The 20,013-nt window shown below is 35.9% G+C and overlaps 3 protein-coding genes across 3 annotated transcripts; all 3 read right to left on the bottom strand.

Moving 5' to 3' along the window:
• Positions 1–2,502: 2,502 nt before the first annotated feature.
• LOC135651953 (probable methyltransferase PMT23) lies at positions 2,503–8,453 on the bottom strand. The gene is made up of 8 exons (XM_065172626.1): positions 7,717–8,453; positions 6,637–6,786; positions 4,664–4,934; positions 4,464–4,574; positions 3,973–4,144; positions 3,627–3,890; positions 3,100–3,294; positions 2,503–3,018 (listed from the first exon to the last, which is right to left on the bottom strand). The coding sequence occupies exons 1-8, from the start codon at positions 8,218–8,220 to the stop codon at positions 2,817–2,819; spliced, it is 1,869 nt and encodes a 622-aa protein (XP_065028698.1). The 5' UTR covers positions 8,221–8,453; the 3' UTR covers positions 2,503–2,816.
• Positions 8,454–9,093: 640 nt separating this feature from the next.
• Positions 9,094–13,023, bottom strand: LOC135651959 (cinnamoyl-CoA reductase CAD2-like). Its single transcript, XM_065172635.1, has 6 exons — positions 12,846–13,023; positions 12,567–12,739; positions 12,278–12,463; positions 12,012–12,174; positions 9,495–9,681; positions 9,094–9,362 (listed from the first exon to the last, which is right to left on the bottom strand). Exons 1-6 carry the CDS (start codon positions 12,952–12,954, stop codon positions 9,221–9,223), a joined length of 960 nt encoding a protein of 319 aa, XP_065028707.1. The 5' UTR covers positions 12,955–13,023; the 3' UTR covers positions 9,094–9,220.
• A 2,697-nt stretch (positions 13,024–15,720) lies between these two features.
• On the bottom strand, positions 15,721–19,606 carry LOC135651961 (ribonuclease MRP protein subunit POP4-like). The gene is made up of 7 exons (XM_065172646.1): positions 19,122–19,606; positions 18,874–18,947; positions 18,531–18,793; positions 18,140–18,208; positions 17,914–17,972; positions 17,680–17,781; positions 15,721–16,167 (listed from the first exon to the last, which is right to left on the bottom strand). Exons 1-7 carry the CDS (start codon positions 19,477–19,479, stop codon positions 16,046–16,048), a joined length of 1,047 nt encoding a protein of 348 aa, XP_065028718.1. The 5' UTR covers positions 19,480–19,606; the 3' UTR covers positions 15,721–16,045.
• Between the last annotated feature and the right edge of the window lie 407 nt (positions 19,607–20,013).

Here is a 20,013-nt window from a genome sequence, read left to right as displayed (position 1 = left end):
TAAAATCAACACTAGTCATTTTGCAAGTTAACTTTATGAGTTAATTATTTTATAAATAATTTTTAGTTATTTAAGGTTCAGAAAAACTTTATTTGCATACTTTATGTGGATAAAATAAAATACTTTATTTCTAAAAGTATGAAAATAATATATTACATCAAATATTAAATGAACTAACAATCCTTATATGTTCAATATGATCCTTATACTATATTGCTGGTAAGCCTTTAGTCATGAGATCCATAATCATAAGTACAATGATGAATATTTATTTAATTAATATCTATGTGATCTTTAATAGTAAGATACTTTATTATTCACTGTGATTTTAATTTGTAGTTTCCACACATTCACCAAAATTTTAATTTGAATATCCTAATGATCTTTTAAATTTATCTCTATAAATTTCTATGTCAATAACATAAGAGGCTTCACATGAGTCTTTTGTCTAAAAATTTTGAGAAAAAGAATATTTTGTTTGACGGAGCACACCTAAATAATTACTAGCAAGTAAAATGTCATCAATATATAAGACCAAGAAAATTATTTTGCTTTAATGACCTTAATATGTACACATTGATTCACAATGTTTTAAATAAAATGGAAATAGATAATAATATAATGAAATTTAGTGTACTATAAACTGAAAACTTATTTTAGTCTGTATATTAACTTCTTTAAATTATAAATTAAATAAATTTTATCATAAAATTTATTATGATCCCTATTCAAGAATATTATTTTCACATATAAGAGTAAAAAATGAGTTATTAGAGTCATGAATGAATCATTCTTAGGAACAATAGAGAATGTATCATGTCTTCATTTTGAATAAAATTTCTTTTTTTTTTCTTTGATGGTGAAAGTCATGAATGGTTTATTTTTTTATTTGTAGTTTATTTTTTATTTGATTGAAATCTTGAAAACAACTTAGGAGTACCCACTCCTCGCTTCTATACTTTTCCTAAATAGTCTTTACTAAAAGCTAAACATTCTAATTATCTCTTCTCAAAATAAAATTATTGAATCACTCGAGGAAAGAAAAATGTATTAGTGCCTCAGTTTTGACCAAATTAGATCAAAATTAACTCGATTTTGAAGGTTTTCCTAAGATGTTGATAAATTCTAATAAGTAATAAATAATTTATATTGAATTGCTGGAAGAAGCAATCGTGGAATTGAACAATCAAAACATTAGCAACCAATCCTTGAACCTCAAATAAACTCTAGCTCTACCGGCGCTAGTCATCTAACGCACACCAAGAGAGTGCTGTAAGCCAGTAGATAAAAACAACATAAACCATAGAATCATAAAAGGAGTTGCCATCGACCAACTCCCAGATGAAGAAGATAGGATACAACTGTCCTCCCCTGCCACGAAGAGATCGCATATCCAAGCAAACTATTTAGTCGCTTGAACTACAAGTTGTGCGTCACCAGCACAATACTCGATGGTTCGTGCTGTCAAAGCAATGAGACACTCACTGGTAACCTTCCCTTTGCAAGTTCAGCAACAGCATATATATTGCATCTGCTTAAGTGGTAATGCTTGCTCATATGCTCTACCTAATTGGCACACAGTTTTGAGATGTTTTCTTTCAAAGCAAGCAAAAGCTTTAGATTTAGATTCTGAGAGAGATGATTATATAATATTTCATGTAATTAACTATCTTTGGTATCGTGATATTTTTAAAAATTATATTAAAATTCTTACACTTACAAATATAAAATATTTAATCTTGTTATTATAACAAAATCCTCTCTTTTGATTTTTAATTTTATAAATGATCTTTTTAACTTTGTATAAGGATATCAATATTTTATTTTCGTAAGTATAAGGATTCCAATATAGCATTTGAAAGTGTGAAAATGAAGATACTAAAGATAATTAATTACAAAAAATAATCTATAATTAACCCTTGATAAGGATAAAAATGAGCCTGTGAATCATCAATCTAAATAAATCACGTGATGAAAATAACAAATCATTTTAAAAAAATTGTACATTGTTACAGGATGATAATCCTTCCTCGCATCGAGTTCATAAGATGTCCTTCGTTTCATCTGCCTTTGAATTTGAACACAAGTCGACATGATAATCCAGAAGGGTATTAGGATTATTAGACCACCAACACGACCTACCGTCGCATCATCTTGTGGAGAATCTCTTTATCAAATTCGGAGCTGCAGCTGCCATCAAAACACTGATATCCAAGGTAGAAAGATTAAAAAAAATGGCCTGTGCCTTATTCGAAACATCAGATTATCCTCCCAACTGGTTTGCATGTTTTAGCACCAAATTAGGAAGTTCTTTTCAATTCCAATTAATTTCAAGTACAAATTGCCAACAAAAGCTCGACAAAGCAGATCGACTCGATGAAAGGGTCAAACAATATCTGCATACGGGACAACGGAAGCTTCAACTTCAATACAAGGAAATATTTTTTTTGAAGGAGAGAACCATCACCATATGACTCCTTGGCCCTAATTACATGAAATAAGTGAATGAAAAAATGCTCAATTATCTGAAAATATCAGCCCACAACAATATAGCATCAATGTGAACAAAACGAGCACAAATTTATCATTTCATCTGAAACTGCTCAATGCAGTAATTAGCAAGGCTCTCTGACTTAATTGAGCCAAAGTAATCATCCTCTAGACATGAGGACAATGAATCTAGGCAAGAACTCTATATGGAGGTATGATATTGACTTCTCCTAGAAACCCTGTCGAGAAAGATCAACTGGTACCAAGAGGAAAAATCAATGTGTGCTTTGACCAAAAGTTGATTTTATGTAATCGTCTCGATCTTATTATGTAGATAACTCGCTGTCAGGGTGCCAAAAACCTTTTTTACCAACAAGAATATGCTGTTTATAAAGGGAGGTGACCCAATGAAGAGAGTGTAGTATGGGACGCATCTTTTTTATCATCTCCGTGGTGTCCTGAATGAAAACCCATCCACCCGGCCTCAGTATACGATCCATTTCTACCACTACATCTAAAATGTCACACCTGAAAAGAGAATGTCATAAGACCAGCAATTTAATCACACAAGAAAATTTCATTAACTAAAACAAGATATTCTCAATTTACCTCTCTGTCAAATTCTCAAAAAGAAAAGTCGAACGCAGCATATCGTATGTCCGAGGATATGTATCAAAAGATTCACACCAGTCATGGTATATTCCAATGAGCCCTCTGTCAAAGATAATGTGCAAGGTATCTGGACCATCAATAGGTACTACATTCATTACCCAGAGAGGCCAGTTTACAAGTGCTGCTGCAAATCTGGACAGAAGAATAAATCTCTTAATATACCCCCAATATTATGAAAGAACTTTTAATGCACAGAATTTGTTAGAATTAATTTATTACACAACTATTTGATAAAATCCTCTGGGTGACAGAGCAAAACAAATACACTGTGCATGCATACATGCATACAGATCTAGATGAATATGCACCTATCAGAAAGATCATATAAGCTTACATATACAAATATATGCAGACAGATATGCGCACACAAAAGTGTTTGTTAGCCAATATAACAAAGCAATGACTTTGTTCTGTTCAAGGTAAGTTCATGCAAGATTACACATAATATACTGAACCATACATACCCTCCAAAGCCAGCGTTCATATCCATCACATTACGGATATTGGACCAGTTGATAGCAAGATCATGAAAACATACTTCGGTTACAAGCTTTTCCCAAAGTTTCATGTCGACGATAAACTTTTCTTCAGCATATTTGTTACTCTGTTCTTCTGATAGACTTGATGACTTACTATTAAGTCTGTCAGGCCAGAAAGTTGGCCAATTGTCTTGTTGATCTGAGCTTAAAACTGGGATCCTTGGGAGACAACTGTCAAGGGGGACATACCTGCAATTGATAGCAATTAAAGCAGTTTCAAACAATTAGATAATATCAAAATATTAAGAACAATATAACCAGCCCACAATACCATGAGATACTGGGTCTATTTTTCTCAATGCACAAAGGTGGATTATTTTCTTTCCTTTCCTCATAGCAGGTATTTGTGACAGGTTTCTGATATATCACAACTCCAATTCCTGACGCATCTGTAGATTTCACAACTGTCTTCCAGCAAATTGAGTTTGTCAATGCCACCATAGCTGCAGGAAATATATTAAAAACAGAACTCCTGTCAGCCAAAAATTACTGCAGAGTTTTAATATGCATGATAATGTAGTCAATAGTATTAGAATTGTTAAAAATAAGTCTGGCGAGTTTTCTTGACTATAAGATTACATAAAGGATCAGATGCCTTCTTACATTGGTAACGAAAATACTTACTAATCATATGCCTGATATATCTTCAATCCTTACTATACACAACATCAACAAAACTAAGAACTGACAGTGCCTAACCAATTTCTAGCCCTAACAGTGAATATATAATTTGACAAATTTGACAAACTTGACCAAACTAACCATTCCAGACAGCTTGGTCCCTTCCATCGTCACGGTAAACAGGTGTTGCAGACCACACAAAGAAACCTCCAGGCCTAAGAATCCTATTAAGCTCCATTAATGGTTTCCCACCTGCATGGACAAAGGAATCATATAAAAATAGCAAATGTTTTGTAGACTATATAAGGAGATAACCAAATTGACCAAAGTCCAGCAGATACCATCTCCATCCCAGTGGACCCTACATCGTGCACAATGAATCAAGTCAAATACATTATCTGGAAATGCAAGCCTTTGAGTTCCAATTACTGAAAGAAAAGCAGGAATGCCCCGCTCTAATGCAAATTGTATCTGAGCTTCATGCTCATCTTTTGGGGCAAATGACATGGTAATGACATCCTTATCAAGCAAATATCCACCAAAGCTTGCAACGCCACAACCAACATCAAGGATAACCCTTGTGCGTCTTCCCCAACTAACAATTGGGAGAATCTGGTCAAAATGAAAACTATGAATGACACTATTTCAGATATCTTGTTTAAAATATTTCATGACATCAAGAGATATACATTTAAAAAAAAAGCTTCACAACAGCTTTAGAAAGTTTGTCATCCAACAGGTGCTTTAAGATTTCCATGAAAGGATAAACATTAAAGATATAGAAATAAAATTAACATGAGAGAAGTTTAAAACTTGTTCATTTACCTCCAATGGTTGCCTGAAGCCATCTAGATGACAACATAATGGCAATAAATCAGATGATGCAATTTCAGTTCATACTTAATCGATTAACCAACCAAGAATGATCCTGAGGTGATAATTATATGGATGCCACAAAGATTCCTGTTTTAGAATGGGTTGGTTTCTATGCCAAAAAACTGCACATTGGAAGGGAAAAAAATATCCCAATGCTAAAAGAAATGCTTATCAACTAAAGTTGTATCAAAACTAAACCTCCAAAAATAAAACCAAAATTAAGTATTCATTAAGGAAAAAAATACAACAACAACATAGCCGTAAGTCCTAATTATTTGGGGTCGGCAACATAGATCTTTTACCAGCAGTAAGATCTATAAAATCAGTTAAGGTTTATGTTCATGAGATTTACGTTGGTTGTCAGTGACCTAACGCAACCCTCTATCTTTTTTATTCGAACTTCAAACTGAAATTGGCGGTGTTTCTTTAAGAAAAAAAATAACAAAAAAAAAATGACAATGGCAAAAGTTTTTCTTGTAAGCATATGGCTTCCACAAGAGATCCAGATGACTCTAGTGGGTGCATCATCAAGAGTAGGATAACTACAATAACACCATTGTGAATATTTTTTTTTCCAAGTAAATTGCAAAATGTTTTCATTTGCCAAAAAGACTTATGATTTATTGTTTTTACGAAATCAAGGAAGTCTAATTAAAATAGCATGTACACATTTCTTGCATTGATAATTATAGAATATCTATTTTCTCAAATTTTGCAGAATTTAGGGTTTTGCATACAACATTTTCTGATTTAGTCCCTTATCTTAACTCATAGTGGTGCTTTGGTAATAAATGGTCGTTAAGATATTTCCATGAGTAATCATTTCTAATTCAAACCACTGTTCCCCTATCAGATATCCTCATTCTAACTAGACAGGTCATATTATTAGAGATATTTGAAGTAACATTATCATAATCATCAGCCAACCTTTTCAATCAAAATGGGCCCAGTTAATTCGAGAAGGCCCTGTGTCTCCATGGAATGGTTAACACATACTCATGACAGGATATTAAATTCAATAGGCTATAAGAATTTGAATTCACATCCTACCCAGGATAAATATGGAGAAGATAGTCTTGCCTCAAAAAAAAAAAACCAAAGAAAATGTTTGTTGTGGTTTAGAATAAATCATATTTTCAAAAACAAATAAAACAGAAGAGTAATAAGTCATGCAATCATTTTTAGTAATATGAATAGTGAATAGTGAGATGGTGCAGTAAGAGAGATTTATTAAGCAACAGAGACCTTAAAACTGCCTTAAATTCAACAAAAGATATTTTAAGGACAAAGAGTTTCTAGCAGGAAAAGAAAGACACAAAGAAAGAATTCTCAAGGTATCAAACACTTAATATATTTGAGTAACACACATAATGTAGATACATTTCTTCCTATTGGAATAAAAAACAGAATCTCTAAAAGACTGAAGATGCTAGTATACCTGCTCAATGAACTCAATATAGCTCGAGACTCCCTCTTTAAACTGAGTTCCACCTCCAGGGAAAACAAGATAATCAGCTGATTTACGCACCCAGTTCTGGTCTTTCTTATATTCAATAAGTTTTGTGTGAGGCACATTATCATACCAAATCTGCAAATCAAATGATAGTTAAATTTGTTAAGTATCACAGGAGAGAGTCTAGACCAAGCTACATTTGTAAATATATGAACTGATAAAAAGTTGGAACACCTCCTCTAATATTTTGCACCAAGTTTTTAAAACATGAATATTTAATGAGGGTCCAACTTTGTAGCATCTGAAGTTCTGAATCAAAACATAAGGATATTGGATTTTGTTAGAATTATCAAAGTCCACATTTGTATCTTGATAAATCAGCTTCTAGAAAACGAAATAATATTCTGAGGGTGGAAAAGCAATGAAAAAGCAAATATACACTTCAACCGAGCTGGTCAAGTATTCTTTCCATAGTACAGCAATGCGGCCGTGAAATGCTGGGTGTGGAAATCACATTTTCAGAAAAGCACAATCTGTTGAGGCACACAAAGTCATCGTAAACGTTTTTAGGAAATGATAGAGATAAAATATTTAGAACTGTGCATAGGAAGGAATTCCAGACCATAAAATTGAAACAAAGCGTTTCAAGAAAAAGCATAAACTGCAACAATTAGACAATATGTTCCATAAACTCAACTCACCAAACCATCTAGGGAATAAAGACAAGTCCATGCCCATCGATCATTAGTTCCCAATGTTACAGTAGACTCAGAGAGGAAAACAAATAAAACATTGTGACAGCAGATGGTAACAATTAAGGTCTACCTAAACGGAAAAGAACTATGATCCTTGCTAGCAAACATATTGACCTAAACAACTAAAAGAACTATAACTACAAAGAAAAAAGAAAAGAAAAAAAGCAAATCTTGAAGGAAACAGATATATCATATTCTTTGAGAGAAATAACAACTACCTAGCACACATACTAAATCGGGATACATGGGGGGAAGAATATAAAATGAAGAAGAAAAGAAAACCGCCTGCTTACCAAAGAACCAGTCTCACCATGTCTCTGCTCTTGGGCCACGGTACCGGAACCTTGTAGCCCCGGGGCAGGGGCACGACGCACCTGGGGCTGGGCTTGGGGCAATGCCGCTCCCGGTGCTCCATGTGCCGCCGCGACTTGAGCTTCTTGATGGCCTTCCAGTTATCAAGGCACGGAATGTACTCGACGGCCTGGAACGTCTTCCCGCCCTTGCAAATCTCCCATCTAACCGCAACCCCCTCGCTGCCGCCATCATCGTCGCCATCGGCCGCCGCTTCTTGGAGGGGTTCGCCACCGGCGTCGCTGCTAGGGTTCGGACAGGGATTGGGAAGCGAGATCGGAGGGGAAGGGAGGAACCGGGCGGAGGAGGAAGAGGAGGAGGGGAGGACATCTCTGGGAAAGGGGAGGTAACTGGATGCATCAGAGAAGAGGAGGAGGAGGAGGATTAGAAGGGAGAGGAGGAAGAAGGCAAGGAGGAACGGATGGCGGCGCTCGGAAAGGAGAGTGCGTATCGACGTCGCCATTTCCTCAGCTAAGCTTTGTTCTCAGAGACGGCGATGGCGATCGAGGTGATGGGGTCGCAGACGGGAGGCGGATTAGTGGAAATAAACGAGAGAAGTTGACGAGCTCTGGTAATTATTGTTTTACGATCTCTCTGGGCCACATTATGCAATATAAACTATGTTAGCCGCGACCGTCATCGGCCCCTAGGTTAACACGTATCTGGAAGCAATGATATCCGCCAGTTATAGGCTAGCACGGAAACCGAGGCAACAACACGAGTCAATTCAGATCGCGGTAACTTAATATTTAATTTCATGTATATCCGATTCATCAAGTAAACTAATCATGGTCGCAGTGAACGTCGACACGTGGCGTAAGAAGACCATAAGGTATCTGTAGCCTGCAGACGGGGATTAGAAATATAGAGAGACGATTAAGGTCAAAATGTGACTGCTTATAAATACATGAGCTGCTGATCGCTCTATTAATAACTAATCTCGGAGCACCTGCATTGAATTAAGTAAATACGGGTAAAATAGTTTGTAGGAACCCGCACCTCAAACACGTGAGGAACCTAATCAAAGTTGCCTCTATTGGTTCTACTGAACACCTCTTTATTTCATATCACGGATTTACTGATCTCAGTAATCCACCCTTTCTCTCTCCCTTGTCCCAATCCACGCCGCTGCTCGGGCGTTACTAACACCATGGGTAGTATCTCAGTTTAGTTAAACACGATTTACTATGCGGTGGTGACGAAGTAGAGAGTATAATAAGCCTACCATAATAAGTTCAAGATGCAGAATGATGAGGTAGAGAACCAGGTGAAGAAAAGATTATAAGCAGGTAATTTAGCTAACCATTCCCCAAATAATGGCATCAACCAGAAGAGCTTACCATAAACCTGCCATAATAATATATTTGGATCTGTCTCATACTCAACATTTTGCTAGTAATCAGGCAACGGTTCATGCGACATTAGAGCAAAGCCAGTACAACTTCATCATCAGCAATCAGAATTCAGATATAACCCTTGCTCTTTAAACTTTCCACTGCATCCTTGATGATTTGCTCCATGGATGTGAACTCCATACCCAATTCGATCAGCTTTTTTGCTGGGTTTTGAGCTCTTAATAGTCCAGGCTGTGTATCCTTTGGGAGTCTACAGACCAGAATGCGAGAAGCTTCATTAGAAGTCAGTCTGTCATAATGAACTAAAAACCATCCTGTTTGGGTGATGATGTCAAATATTTGACAGATCAATGTTTTATTTTCTAGGAAATTATGATCGTACCTAGGGACCTTATAATCTGGGTAAAGTTCTGCGACTTTGGATGCAAAGTCACTCCAATGAGAAATGGCTTCAATGCACAAATGCCTTCCAGTGGCTGATGGATTTTCATATAGCAGAATGTGCGCCAGAGCAACATCTTTGACATGAACCGATCCCATATAAAAATCTGGATACTCATCGGTGCAACCTGTTAACAAACCAGGACAAAGTGTCATGTTTTTTCTGAGTAAAGCTAATAAAATTAGAGTTGCAGAACTTTTGCTGATGGTGATACCATGACTAGCTTAACCAATAAGATAACAGATAACCTGAAATAAATGCTAATAAAGTAATATTTGAGAAATTAAAATATCGCCACACTAAAGAGAGACTCTCACAGAAAGATACGCCTGAATTAGACTAGTTTAAGAATAAACCCAATAAATATATCTGCTACTTCTGTAAGATTTCAATCAAAAAGATCTGTTCATATTTCTCGAAGGACAGAAATCAAATGGGACATATATCCACAGGCATATTACTCTGGATGGTCCATGGAGTAAGAGTTTGCAATTCTTGCAAAGTCATAAGCTGTAAATGATGAATCACCACACTGAAAATACTACTTTATCTGAGGGATGCAGCATGATAAGAGAATTAAGTAATAGACAGATGACTCTTAACACATTACACATCTAGCAATCCTAATTCAGGATGCCTTATAGGATACTTGCTATCATAATTCTTGCAACAAAAACAATGACTGTCTTTTTGTCTCACTAAGCTTTGACAAAAAGATAACAATGAGGAATTGCCTGTGAGATCTGGAGAGTTTCCAAGCTAAAGAGCCATTCCCAAATAAATTTGCTTTAACAGAAAAACATAATGGCTCAAACATCATATTTCAAACCCAATCATCATTACATTTGTCCTAATTGTCATCCCACAAGAACTGGAAACATACTGATCTGGATAAAAGATCCGCTAAATGGAAAGGAATAAACTCACAACTTGAGAAGGTTGTGTGCGGCAATAGATGAAAAGGATAAGAGCTAAATACAGCATGAAAAGTTTAGGAGAAAAAATCAAACAGAGAAGGTTTACATTTTTGGTTTAGTACCCTTACCAAGTATTGGTAGACCAGTATGTATGGATCAGCATGGTACCAATACTGCTGATACATAAAAAAATTCAGAATGGTCTAATATTGGTATATAGGCAGTACACTGACAGTATGCCATCAAACTGATACAGAATCCTCAGCATCCCACAAAATTGTAAACTTTGCAACTAGACACACTTTCCGATAGCAAGAAAGGACCATTCTCTGGGTAAAAGAATGACCACAATTATTCTCTTACTCAGATACTTTTTCTGTGATAAAAACAACCTGGAATTACTGTTTAATATGGATATTTTAATTCAAGATATGTAAATTAAAGATAAACAGGCCCAATACTTCCATTCAATAGGGTGTTTTCTATGACTCATTAAAGCATTTAAATATTATTGGAAAGGTATAAATTGAAGTGTTTTCATTATCTTGGGATTTTAGTTAGGACTTCTGAGTTGATGCATGGTCTGAAAGAAGCTCCAATCTTCAAATATGACCTAACGTAAAGAAAGGCAGCAGCGTGCACCAGTCTCCTGCCACTGTGGGCTCAGACTACCATAACGCTGTTATACAGTAACCAGAGTAATAAAATAAATCAAAAGAAGATCCACCATTACGAAAAAGGCAAAAAAAAAAGCATAATAACCATTAAAATTCATTTTTGGTGATCGACATCACAGTCCTCTCAGATAGTTAGTTGAAAGGAGCTAAGGATGGCTTCATAGTGACACCGGATGCAACTGAGTTTCGTAATAGTCAATCAGAGCTTTTTACGAAGTAAAACAGCAAGTCTAAGACTCATGTGGACTAGTTGTTCGTTGCCTAATCAGTGAAACTTTTTAAAAACTTCAAGAAGCTACAGAATGAAATGTTTGTTTGAATCAGCTGAATGTAACCAGGACGGATCTCTAGCACATGGATGCCACTGTCTTAAGTAATCTAGAAATCATCATACATATTGAGAGAAGAGAATCTGTAGTTTTGTCACGGGTACAATACATATACTAAGTTAAAATCCAACTTTTGGGGTAAAAACAATCCAACTTTTGATAATACATTGTGTATTCACAAATGTTGTTGTGGAACTGTCAGGAACATGGATCCTTCACCAGAAATAAAGTGCAATCTTGGTATTGAATTGTACTTGTATGACCAGGATAGTTGTATATATGAGCTAACAAATGCAGAAAGTGGTGTCTTGCAGATGAAGTGAGATCTTGATATGGAATTTACTAGCAGATAAACAAGTTTTTGTTTCTCATTTCAAGTGAGAATTTCTTGTATATATTTTGTCCAACAAGAGTGCTGAAATCGGCAAATAGTTGCCAAACAGATGAAACCCAACACAAGTGAGATAAGCACTTGAGCAGTGAATAGCAATGTAATGATCATTAGCAATTTCGCAAGAAACTACAGTAAAAGACCTTGAAGAAGGCGCATGAGCATGGTCATGCTGGCATTGATCGCCGGCGGTATTATGGGACCCATTACTGTCCCGGGATTGACCACCACCACATCCAACCCGTTCCCTTTGGCAAACTCCCAAGCCGCTTTCTCGGCTAACGTCTTTGATGCTGGATACCATAACTGGAGAGGACAACCACCAAAACATGCAATCCGCGAGATTTCGAACGATCCAATTCACAATCCAGCTAATTCAATCTTGCGGCGTTACATTTTGTGATCTTACCTCATTCTGCCGGCAATACTCGAGGTCGGTCCAACAGCTCTCGTCCTTCACGACATCAGCTGGCCATCCGGGGCTGGGAAAAATGGCAGATATGGACGATGTCACCACCACCCGGCCCACCCCGCTCTCCTTGGCGGCGCGGAGTACGTTAAGCGTCCCCTTCACGGCCGGATCCAGTAATTCCGTCTGTCCGAAGAGGAAACGAAGTAAACAAATCGATCAGTAGGGGTTGGAATGGCTGCGAGAAGGAACGGGGTGGGGGGATTTGAAGGGCAGATGTGGCATCGACCTGGGGATCGTGGACGCGGTTGACGGTGCAGGGAGAGGCGAGGTGAAAGACACCGGCGGAGCCCCGGATCGCGGCGAGGAGGGAGGCCGGGTCGAGGAGGTCGATCTCGAAGAGGTGGAGTCGCTCGGCGGCGCCCTCGAGGGCTCGAAGGTGCGCCGTCTCAGCCTCGTCCCCTGAGGAATAGATCACATGAATGCTCCTCCAGAGTCATCTGTCGCTGCGGGAGTAGAGAGCACTAGGGTAATAAAAGAGGGGGTAGAGAACAGTAGTACCACCGACCGAGGTGCATGACGGTGGCGTGGACAGCGTAGCCGCGGTCCAGGAGGAGGCGGACAAGCCATGACCCGATGAAGCCGCTGCCGCCCGTCACGCAAACGACGCTCGACATCCTCCTCTCTCACACGGACAGGCAGAGGAGCTCGTTCTGCCTTGTGCCAGCGGAAGTTTCTGGACGAGTGAGGGTGATGGCTAACGGATCGGGTCAGTTCGGACCCGTTCAGATTGACATGTCATTTATAATAAATTTTTTTTTTAAAAAAAAATATTTTCTTAAGATTGCTGTAGTGGAATACAGACTAAAGGAATGTCTCATTCTACTTCAAGCAATAAATAAGAATTATCATTTAGTCTATCTTTGATCTTACTCAAAAAGTAGTCATGAATATCCTCAAAAGATAATCTAGAATACTATAGAGATGTTGGATCATCTTATATCGGAATAATTCTATTCGATTGAGCATTTAATCTTTACAAATCTATTTTTTTTATTGAGAAGAAAATTATGTTACCCCTCTCAAACCTTCCATCCATATCTAAAATATGGAGACTCATTGAAATTGTTACGCAAAAGAGATAATATATTATATTGGTGTAACTTGGTTTGAACCTAATCAAAATAAATTTCAAATTTTTAGCAAATCTTTGAGTTGGTCTTAAATGGACAAAAATAAAATTTTTATTTAAAAAAAAAATTAAATAAAAATCTTATATTATTTTTTAGCTTGTGAATAGTATGAATTTTTTAATTTCTTTACATTTTCGTACCTTTAGCATCATTTGAGCTTCTAAATTAGTTTGAAATCTATTTTTAAAGTTCGATAAAAAAAAAACTAAGATTTAGACCAGATCACACTTTGTTTTTGAGTTATTCAAAATAATATAATTGGGTCAAAATTTGGTCAAAATATCATGGAAACCTTTGAATTGGTCCAGATTGTTTTTTTTATAATTCTTAAAATTCTCATAAATTTTAATGTTTCTATGTAACGTTTTATAACGTTTGAGCTTCTAAATTGATTTGAATCCTGTTTTGAAATTTTGAATAAAAAAAAACTAAGATTTATACCCAATTACACTATTTTTTGGGCTATAAAACCTTTGAATTGGCATTAGATGGACAAAATTATAATTTTTTCCTATTTTTTAAAAATTTAAATGATAATTTTATGTTATTTTTAGCTTGTGAATTGTATGATTTTTTTTTCTTCAAAATTTCTTTAAATTTTGATACTTTCATGCAATGTTTTGCAACATTTGAGCTTAAATAGGCTTGAAACCTATTTTAAAATTTTGATTAAAAAAACAAAGATTTAGACCACATCACACTATTTTTTTGAGTTATTCAAAATAATATAATTGGGTCTAAATATGGTCAAAATAAGTCAAAATTTCATGGAAACCTTTGAATTGGTCCACATTGTTTTTTATAATTCTTAAAATTCTGATAAAATTTAATGTTTCTATGTAACGTTTTATAACGTTTGAGCTTCTAAATTGATTTGAATCCTGTTTTGAAAGTTTGATAAAACAAACACTAAGATTTATACCCAATTACACTATTTTTTGGGCTATAAAAAAATAAAGTAACTTGGTCTAAACCTAATCAAAATAAACTCAAAATTCCAGAAAACCTTTGAATTGGCCTTAGATGGACAAAATTATAATTGTTTCCTATTTTTTAAAAATTTAAATGATAATTTTATGTTATTTTTAGCTTGTGAATTGTATGATTTTTTTTTCTTCAAAATTTCTTTAAATTTTGATACTTTCATGCAATGTTTTGCAACATTTGAGCTTAAATAGGTTTGAAACCTATTTTAAAATTTTGATTAAAAAAACAAAGATTTAGACCACATCACACTATTTTTTTGAGTTATTCAAAATAATATAATTGGGTCTAAATATGGTCAAAATAAGTCAAATTCTCATGGAAGCCTTTTAATTGGTCCATATATATTTTTTTAATTCTTGAAATTCTGATAAAATTTGATGTTTCCATGTAATGTTTTGTAACATTTGAGTTTCTAAATTAGTTTGAAACCTATTCTAAAAGTTTAATCCAAAAACACTAGGATTTGCACCCAATTACATTGTTTTTAGGGGCAATTCCAAAATAGCATTAACTAATTTTAAACCTGGTCAAAACAAATGTAAAATTTTAACAAACCTTTGAATTAGTCCAAGATGGATAAAAATATAATATATATATTTTTTTGTCTATTTTTATAATTTTGATTCATAATTTTATGTTATTTTCAGTTTCTGAATAGTATGAAAATTTTAATTTCTTTACATTTTAATAAAATTTGATACTTCCACAACATTTTGTATCATTTGAGCTTCTAAATTGGTTTGAAACCAATTTTAAAATTTGATACCTAGTCATATTATTTTTTTTGACTATTCAAAAACAATGTAACTGAGTTTAAACTTAGTCAAAATAAGTCAAAATTTTGTTAAAACCTTTGAATTGATCCATTTTTTTTACTTTTAGGATTCTAAATGATAATTTCCATTGGTGAATAGTTTGAACATTTCCAATTTTGATCAATTTGATGTTTTCCTAATATTTTTTGTAACACTGATTTTAGGGTTTAGAGTTTGATTTTAAAGTTTAAGGTGTTGGGTTTAGACAAGATAAACTTTTTACTGGCGGCGGGTGGTCAGCTCCCCCTCATCCATGAGGCCGACGTGTCTTCACATTCCCCTGCTGCAACCCTACTGTTAGACATCCCTTCACATTCCCTACGCTTCCATGTCTTGGATTATAAGCTAAACAGTTATTACGAAGAGATGCAATTCCTAATCCAAATTTCTTCTATAATTGACATGTTCCTAATACTGGCATGCATTTAAGCTATAAAAGCAACTGATATCTGCTGAAAATATCGACAGATATGCACGTTAAGATGCAGAGATGTTGATACAGAAATATGTCAAAAACCATTCTATAGACAGACAAATTAAGATGACAAAAGAATGTAACACCATTGGACCATGCCTAAAAAAGGGAAGAGCTTCCTCACAGGTAGATACTGAAGATATGTGCTCATTTAGAAGTGACACTCTCCACCTAAAAAGGTGGAAGAAGCTAGAGCAGCATCACGAAACTGCTCCTGGATTAACCATAGAACTCAAATAAGAAGCACACTACTGTTCCAATCAAAAGAACAGCAACCAATTCGATAATCAGCTTCGTTTCATCTTGCTAGCCGGTGAGTGTTCTTTCGGTTCAATGGTCTTTTTGACAACTTGTCACCATGCAGTGTGATCTTCCAACAATCAGCTTGAAAAATGAAAATGGAACCCATTTTGGGAACAACTGTAGATAAAAAAAAAACTCGGTTTAGAACATTCTGCCTTAATTGTAAAACATTACAGAAATGTGTGCGGTCAAATCAATAGTAAAAATAAACATGGAGGAGACTGTATAAAGTTTAACCAGGCAAATTATCATTCATTTCAAGCCTATAACTAATACTAGCAAGATTAAATAAAGCTTTTTAACAAAATTTGAAGCTGACAAGATTTATCTTCTCACAAATTTGAATCGGAATTCCAATTCGACTAGCAATAAGTGCTTAATGAATATCTTAAATAAAACCATAAAATTTGTTACTGACAACGGAATCATGCTATTAACTAGACTGTAAGAATAAACCAGAAAAGAACTAGAATCTTCCAAAATGATGCAAATTCACAAGAAATTAACAACACTAGAGAAATATTGCCCAACATACATCAGGAGTGAATATTATTTGCAAATTCAAATGCCAGGTTTTTGTCTGAAGAGCACCTAGTAATGCAAAAATTTGCAGGAACATTGTATGATCAACTTCCTAGAGGTCAAAGCAGGAGAGCAGCAATCCAAAATCAAATCAGCTCCAATTTGTAGTGTTCAGAAAATGCATAGGACTCACCAAACAAAAGTCTGTTAAACTCATCAGAAATTCACTTTCTGTGCTATTCTTCACGAACCATATAAACTATTTCAAATGCTATGACAACTAAATCAAAATTCATACTATTCTCAAGGGATACCATTGTCAATAGTTAGAGTTTGAAATCCCTTGATCAATAAATAGGGGCACAAGCATTTGATAAGACCTCTTAACCAAGAAATCAAGAAAGGAACAAGTACATAAGGACATAAGTTTAATACATCTCTTTATCAATAAGGTTAAGGATTTAATAGAATGCCTGATAGCAGTGAAAACAAAGACAACCTACTGGGCATCCTTTACGCTAGTCAATCTAATATCCGGTTCATGTGAATTAACTATTACAACAAACCAGTTATCAACTTAGTTCAAGCTTTTGTCTTAGCCAGTGTGGCCATATAGCAATCCACCCATAAGGAACTTCCACTCAGAGTTGGAACAGAGGAAAACACCACCAGACACATAGCAACAATTTGCAACTGCTTCAGCATTGCTAGTTCCTAAATGTAACTTGTCTGCCTCAAACAAATAAGTATACTCTTATCCATCATCTAAAAAACTAATGTAACATAAAGAAAAGTTGCAACAACTGAGTTACTGAACTGATCAGAAGAGCAAATTTAGAAATATAAACTGTAAATACATTGTCAACTGACTTTTAATTTTCAAGTAACCTATATCTTAATTTCTGTTCATGTCATGAATACCTTTCATGAGTGAGTAATATGATTAAAGAGATATAAGAAACAGATACAACGTAATAAACATCATGCTAAAATGCCATAATACGGATTGCCTGATCTCTTGTACTAAGTTTTTTTCATCAAAACATTGCAATGATATATAAACCACAAGAAACATCTTTTCACATGAATCAGCAGTCACAACTATACCTCGGAAGCAGTTGTCTTGTGTAATTATCCCAAAGGTCTCAGCAGTTTCACGAATCATAATACCATTTATACCCTTGAAGGCAGCCGTTTTACATTCAACAACTAGATAAACCAATCGCAAAGTATCATAAACAAATAAGAGATAAACTACAATAGATTGAAATGTACAACAACTGTAGCATCATGTTCATCAGATATTTACAGTTAGCAATGTAACAAATGCGGAAAACAAACCTAGAAGATGGGCACCATGCAAGTCTGCCATGAGAAGGCACTCGGCTAGCTGTTTTTTCCTGAAAGGCAACAAGAGAAACAAAGGAACCCCTAATGCTATCTACTTAAATAACGGTTGAAAAAAAAAATCAAAACTTTTACAAAACAATGGAAAATCTAATAAAGCTGACATGAAAGAGCATAATGATCAAGTAAACTGTAAAATTCCTTGCAAAGGTATGCATACCCCACTTCTTTCAGAAGCTCAACAATGTACTCTTTCCACATTTCATGCATTGGCTTGAAGAGATCAAAGCTGCAACAAGATCAACATGTAAAAACAAAAACAACTAAGGAAATAAAATGCAATTAGAAAATTGCAGAATGCAGAGGCTTAATTATACTATTCACAAAAATATGATCTCAAACAAAAAAAAACAAAGGTTGATGCAGAAGTTATTATGATATTAGATAATCAAGATTGGGAATCATGACAAACACAAGCTAATATCAAGATTGTGATATTAGTACATCACACATCAAACTTAGATATTATGAAACTCACAAAATACCTGCATTGCTAAGAAGGCTAACATGTACTAGTTAGTACCCACAAGAAAATTCTACATAATACTCACTTATGGTACTCATTTGGCAGGTTGAATGATCCGCATTTCCTGTGTTGCCTCCTTGACATGTGCTTCTTTGACCGTTTTGAGTGGCTCCTTAAAGCCTTTAAGCGGGCATCCATCAAACTATCATCCTTGGGCACGAAATTATCCAGAAGGATCCAATTGTCAATTCTCAAGCTTTTGCCACGCTTTGCATATTTACTGCCCTCACCACCCTTCTGAACAATATCGTTGATGACTTTGCTCACAGTATCCCTTGTACTTGGAACCTTCATCAAGACTAAAGTATGATCTAAAAGTTCAAATTAAAAATATCTGTCTAAGTTCGAGGAAAAATTAATGCAAGTACCTTGAGATCGCTAGCTCGTAACAAATTCTCATGCACAATGCCAGAAATCTCTGAATAAACAGGGTGAACTTCATCTGATAATCATAGAAAGTACATATAAATGTCTTAATTATTAAATAAAAGGCACAATTGTATTTCCCCAGGAGTAGAACATGAAAAGATAAGGTTTTAGAGGCAGCAAGCAGAACAGAGTAATCAAAAGCCCTAAATACCAACTCCAAAAAATAAAACAAAAATAAAAAAAGGACCTTTCTTCGACGAAGCGGAGGCGGCGGACGTCGTAGGGTGGCCTTCCTTGTGCTTCTCGGATTCACTGTCGCCCGCTGAGTTCGGAGCTCGCTTGGACTTCCGGCTATCCTGGTGATGGGGCTCCTGGAGGCGCCCGGCCTCAGCGGCGGACCTTCGTTCGAGCGAATGGATTCTTTTGCGCTGCTCGGATTCGGCGTCTCCCACCGGGATCCGAGCTCGCTTCGCCTTCTGGTCCTCCTGGTGGTGATGTTCTTGGAGGCGCTCGGCCTCGGCTGCGAACCTTCGTTCCAGCGCCTCGAGCGCGCGTTTCTTACGGTCCGACGCGGCCGGCGTGCTCTCACCGATTCCGGAGGCCATGGAAGGAAGGGCTCGTGCGGCGGCGGAAGGCCGAGCCCAGGATGAAAGCGGGAAAGGAGTCGAATTCTTACCAGCGCTACGAGGCCGAGGCCTTGGGGAGCGAAAGTCGATTCCGAGAACGCAAGATGCGAAACAGAGAGGGTTTTGTTCAAGAACCTGCCTACCGTTGGATAACCGATGGACGGCTCAGGTGAAGCATAATTCCCTTGGAGAAGACACGAATCAGATAGCAGGAGCCGTGCATGTGGCTTGAGTTGACTTCCCTGGTTTTAAGACGAGTCCCTCGTGTAATTGTAAACCGAACCAGAGAAAATTAATCTTCTTATGATCATTCGTATCCAACCCAACGCTGCGCGCCTTCATGGATCTAATGACACAATAATTACAACTCTTAAACTAAAATTTTATTTTATTTAATTATTTAATCATAAAATTTAAATTAATATTCTAACAGCCTCATCTAAAATAAAATATATAAGAAAAATATCATGAAAGGCCTCGAGACTTTGATACAATCTCCTTTTGGCATTACCA

This window comes from Musa acuminata, chromosome BXJ1-4 (assembly GCF_036884655.1).
Source record: "Musa acuminata AAA Group cultivar baxijiao chromosome BXJ1-4, Cavendish_Baxijiao_AAA, whole genome shotgun sequence".
NCBI lineage: Eukaryota > Viridiplantae > Streptophyta > Magnoliopsida > Zingiberales > Musaceae > Musa > Musa acuminata.
The sequence above is the reverse complement of the archived record's forward strand: the minus strand, read 5'-3'. Positions and strand labels throughout refer to the sequence as shown.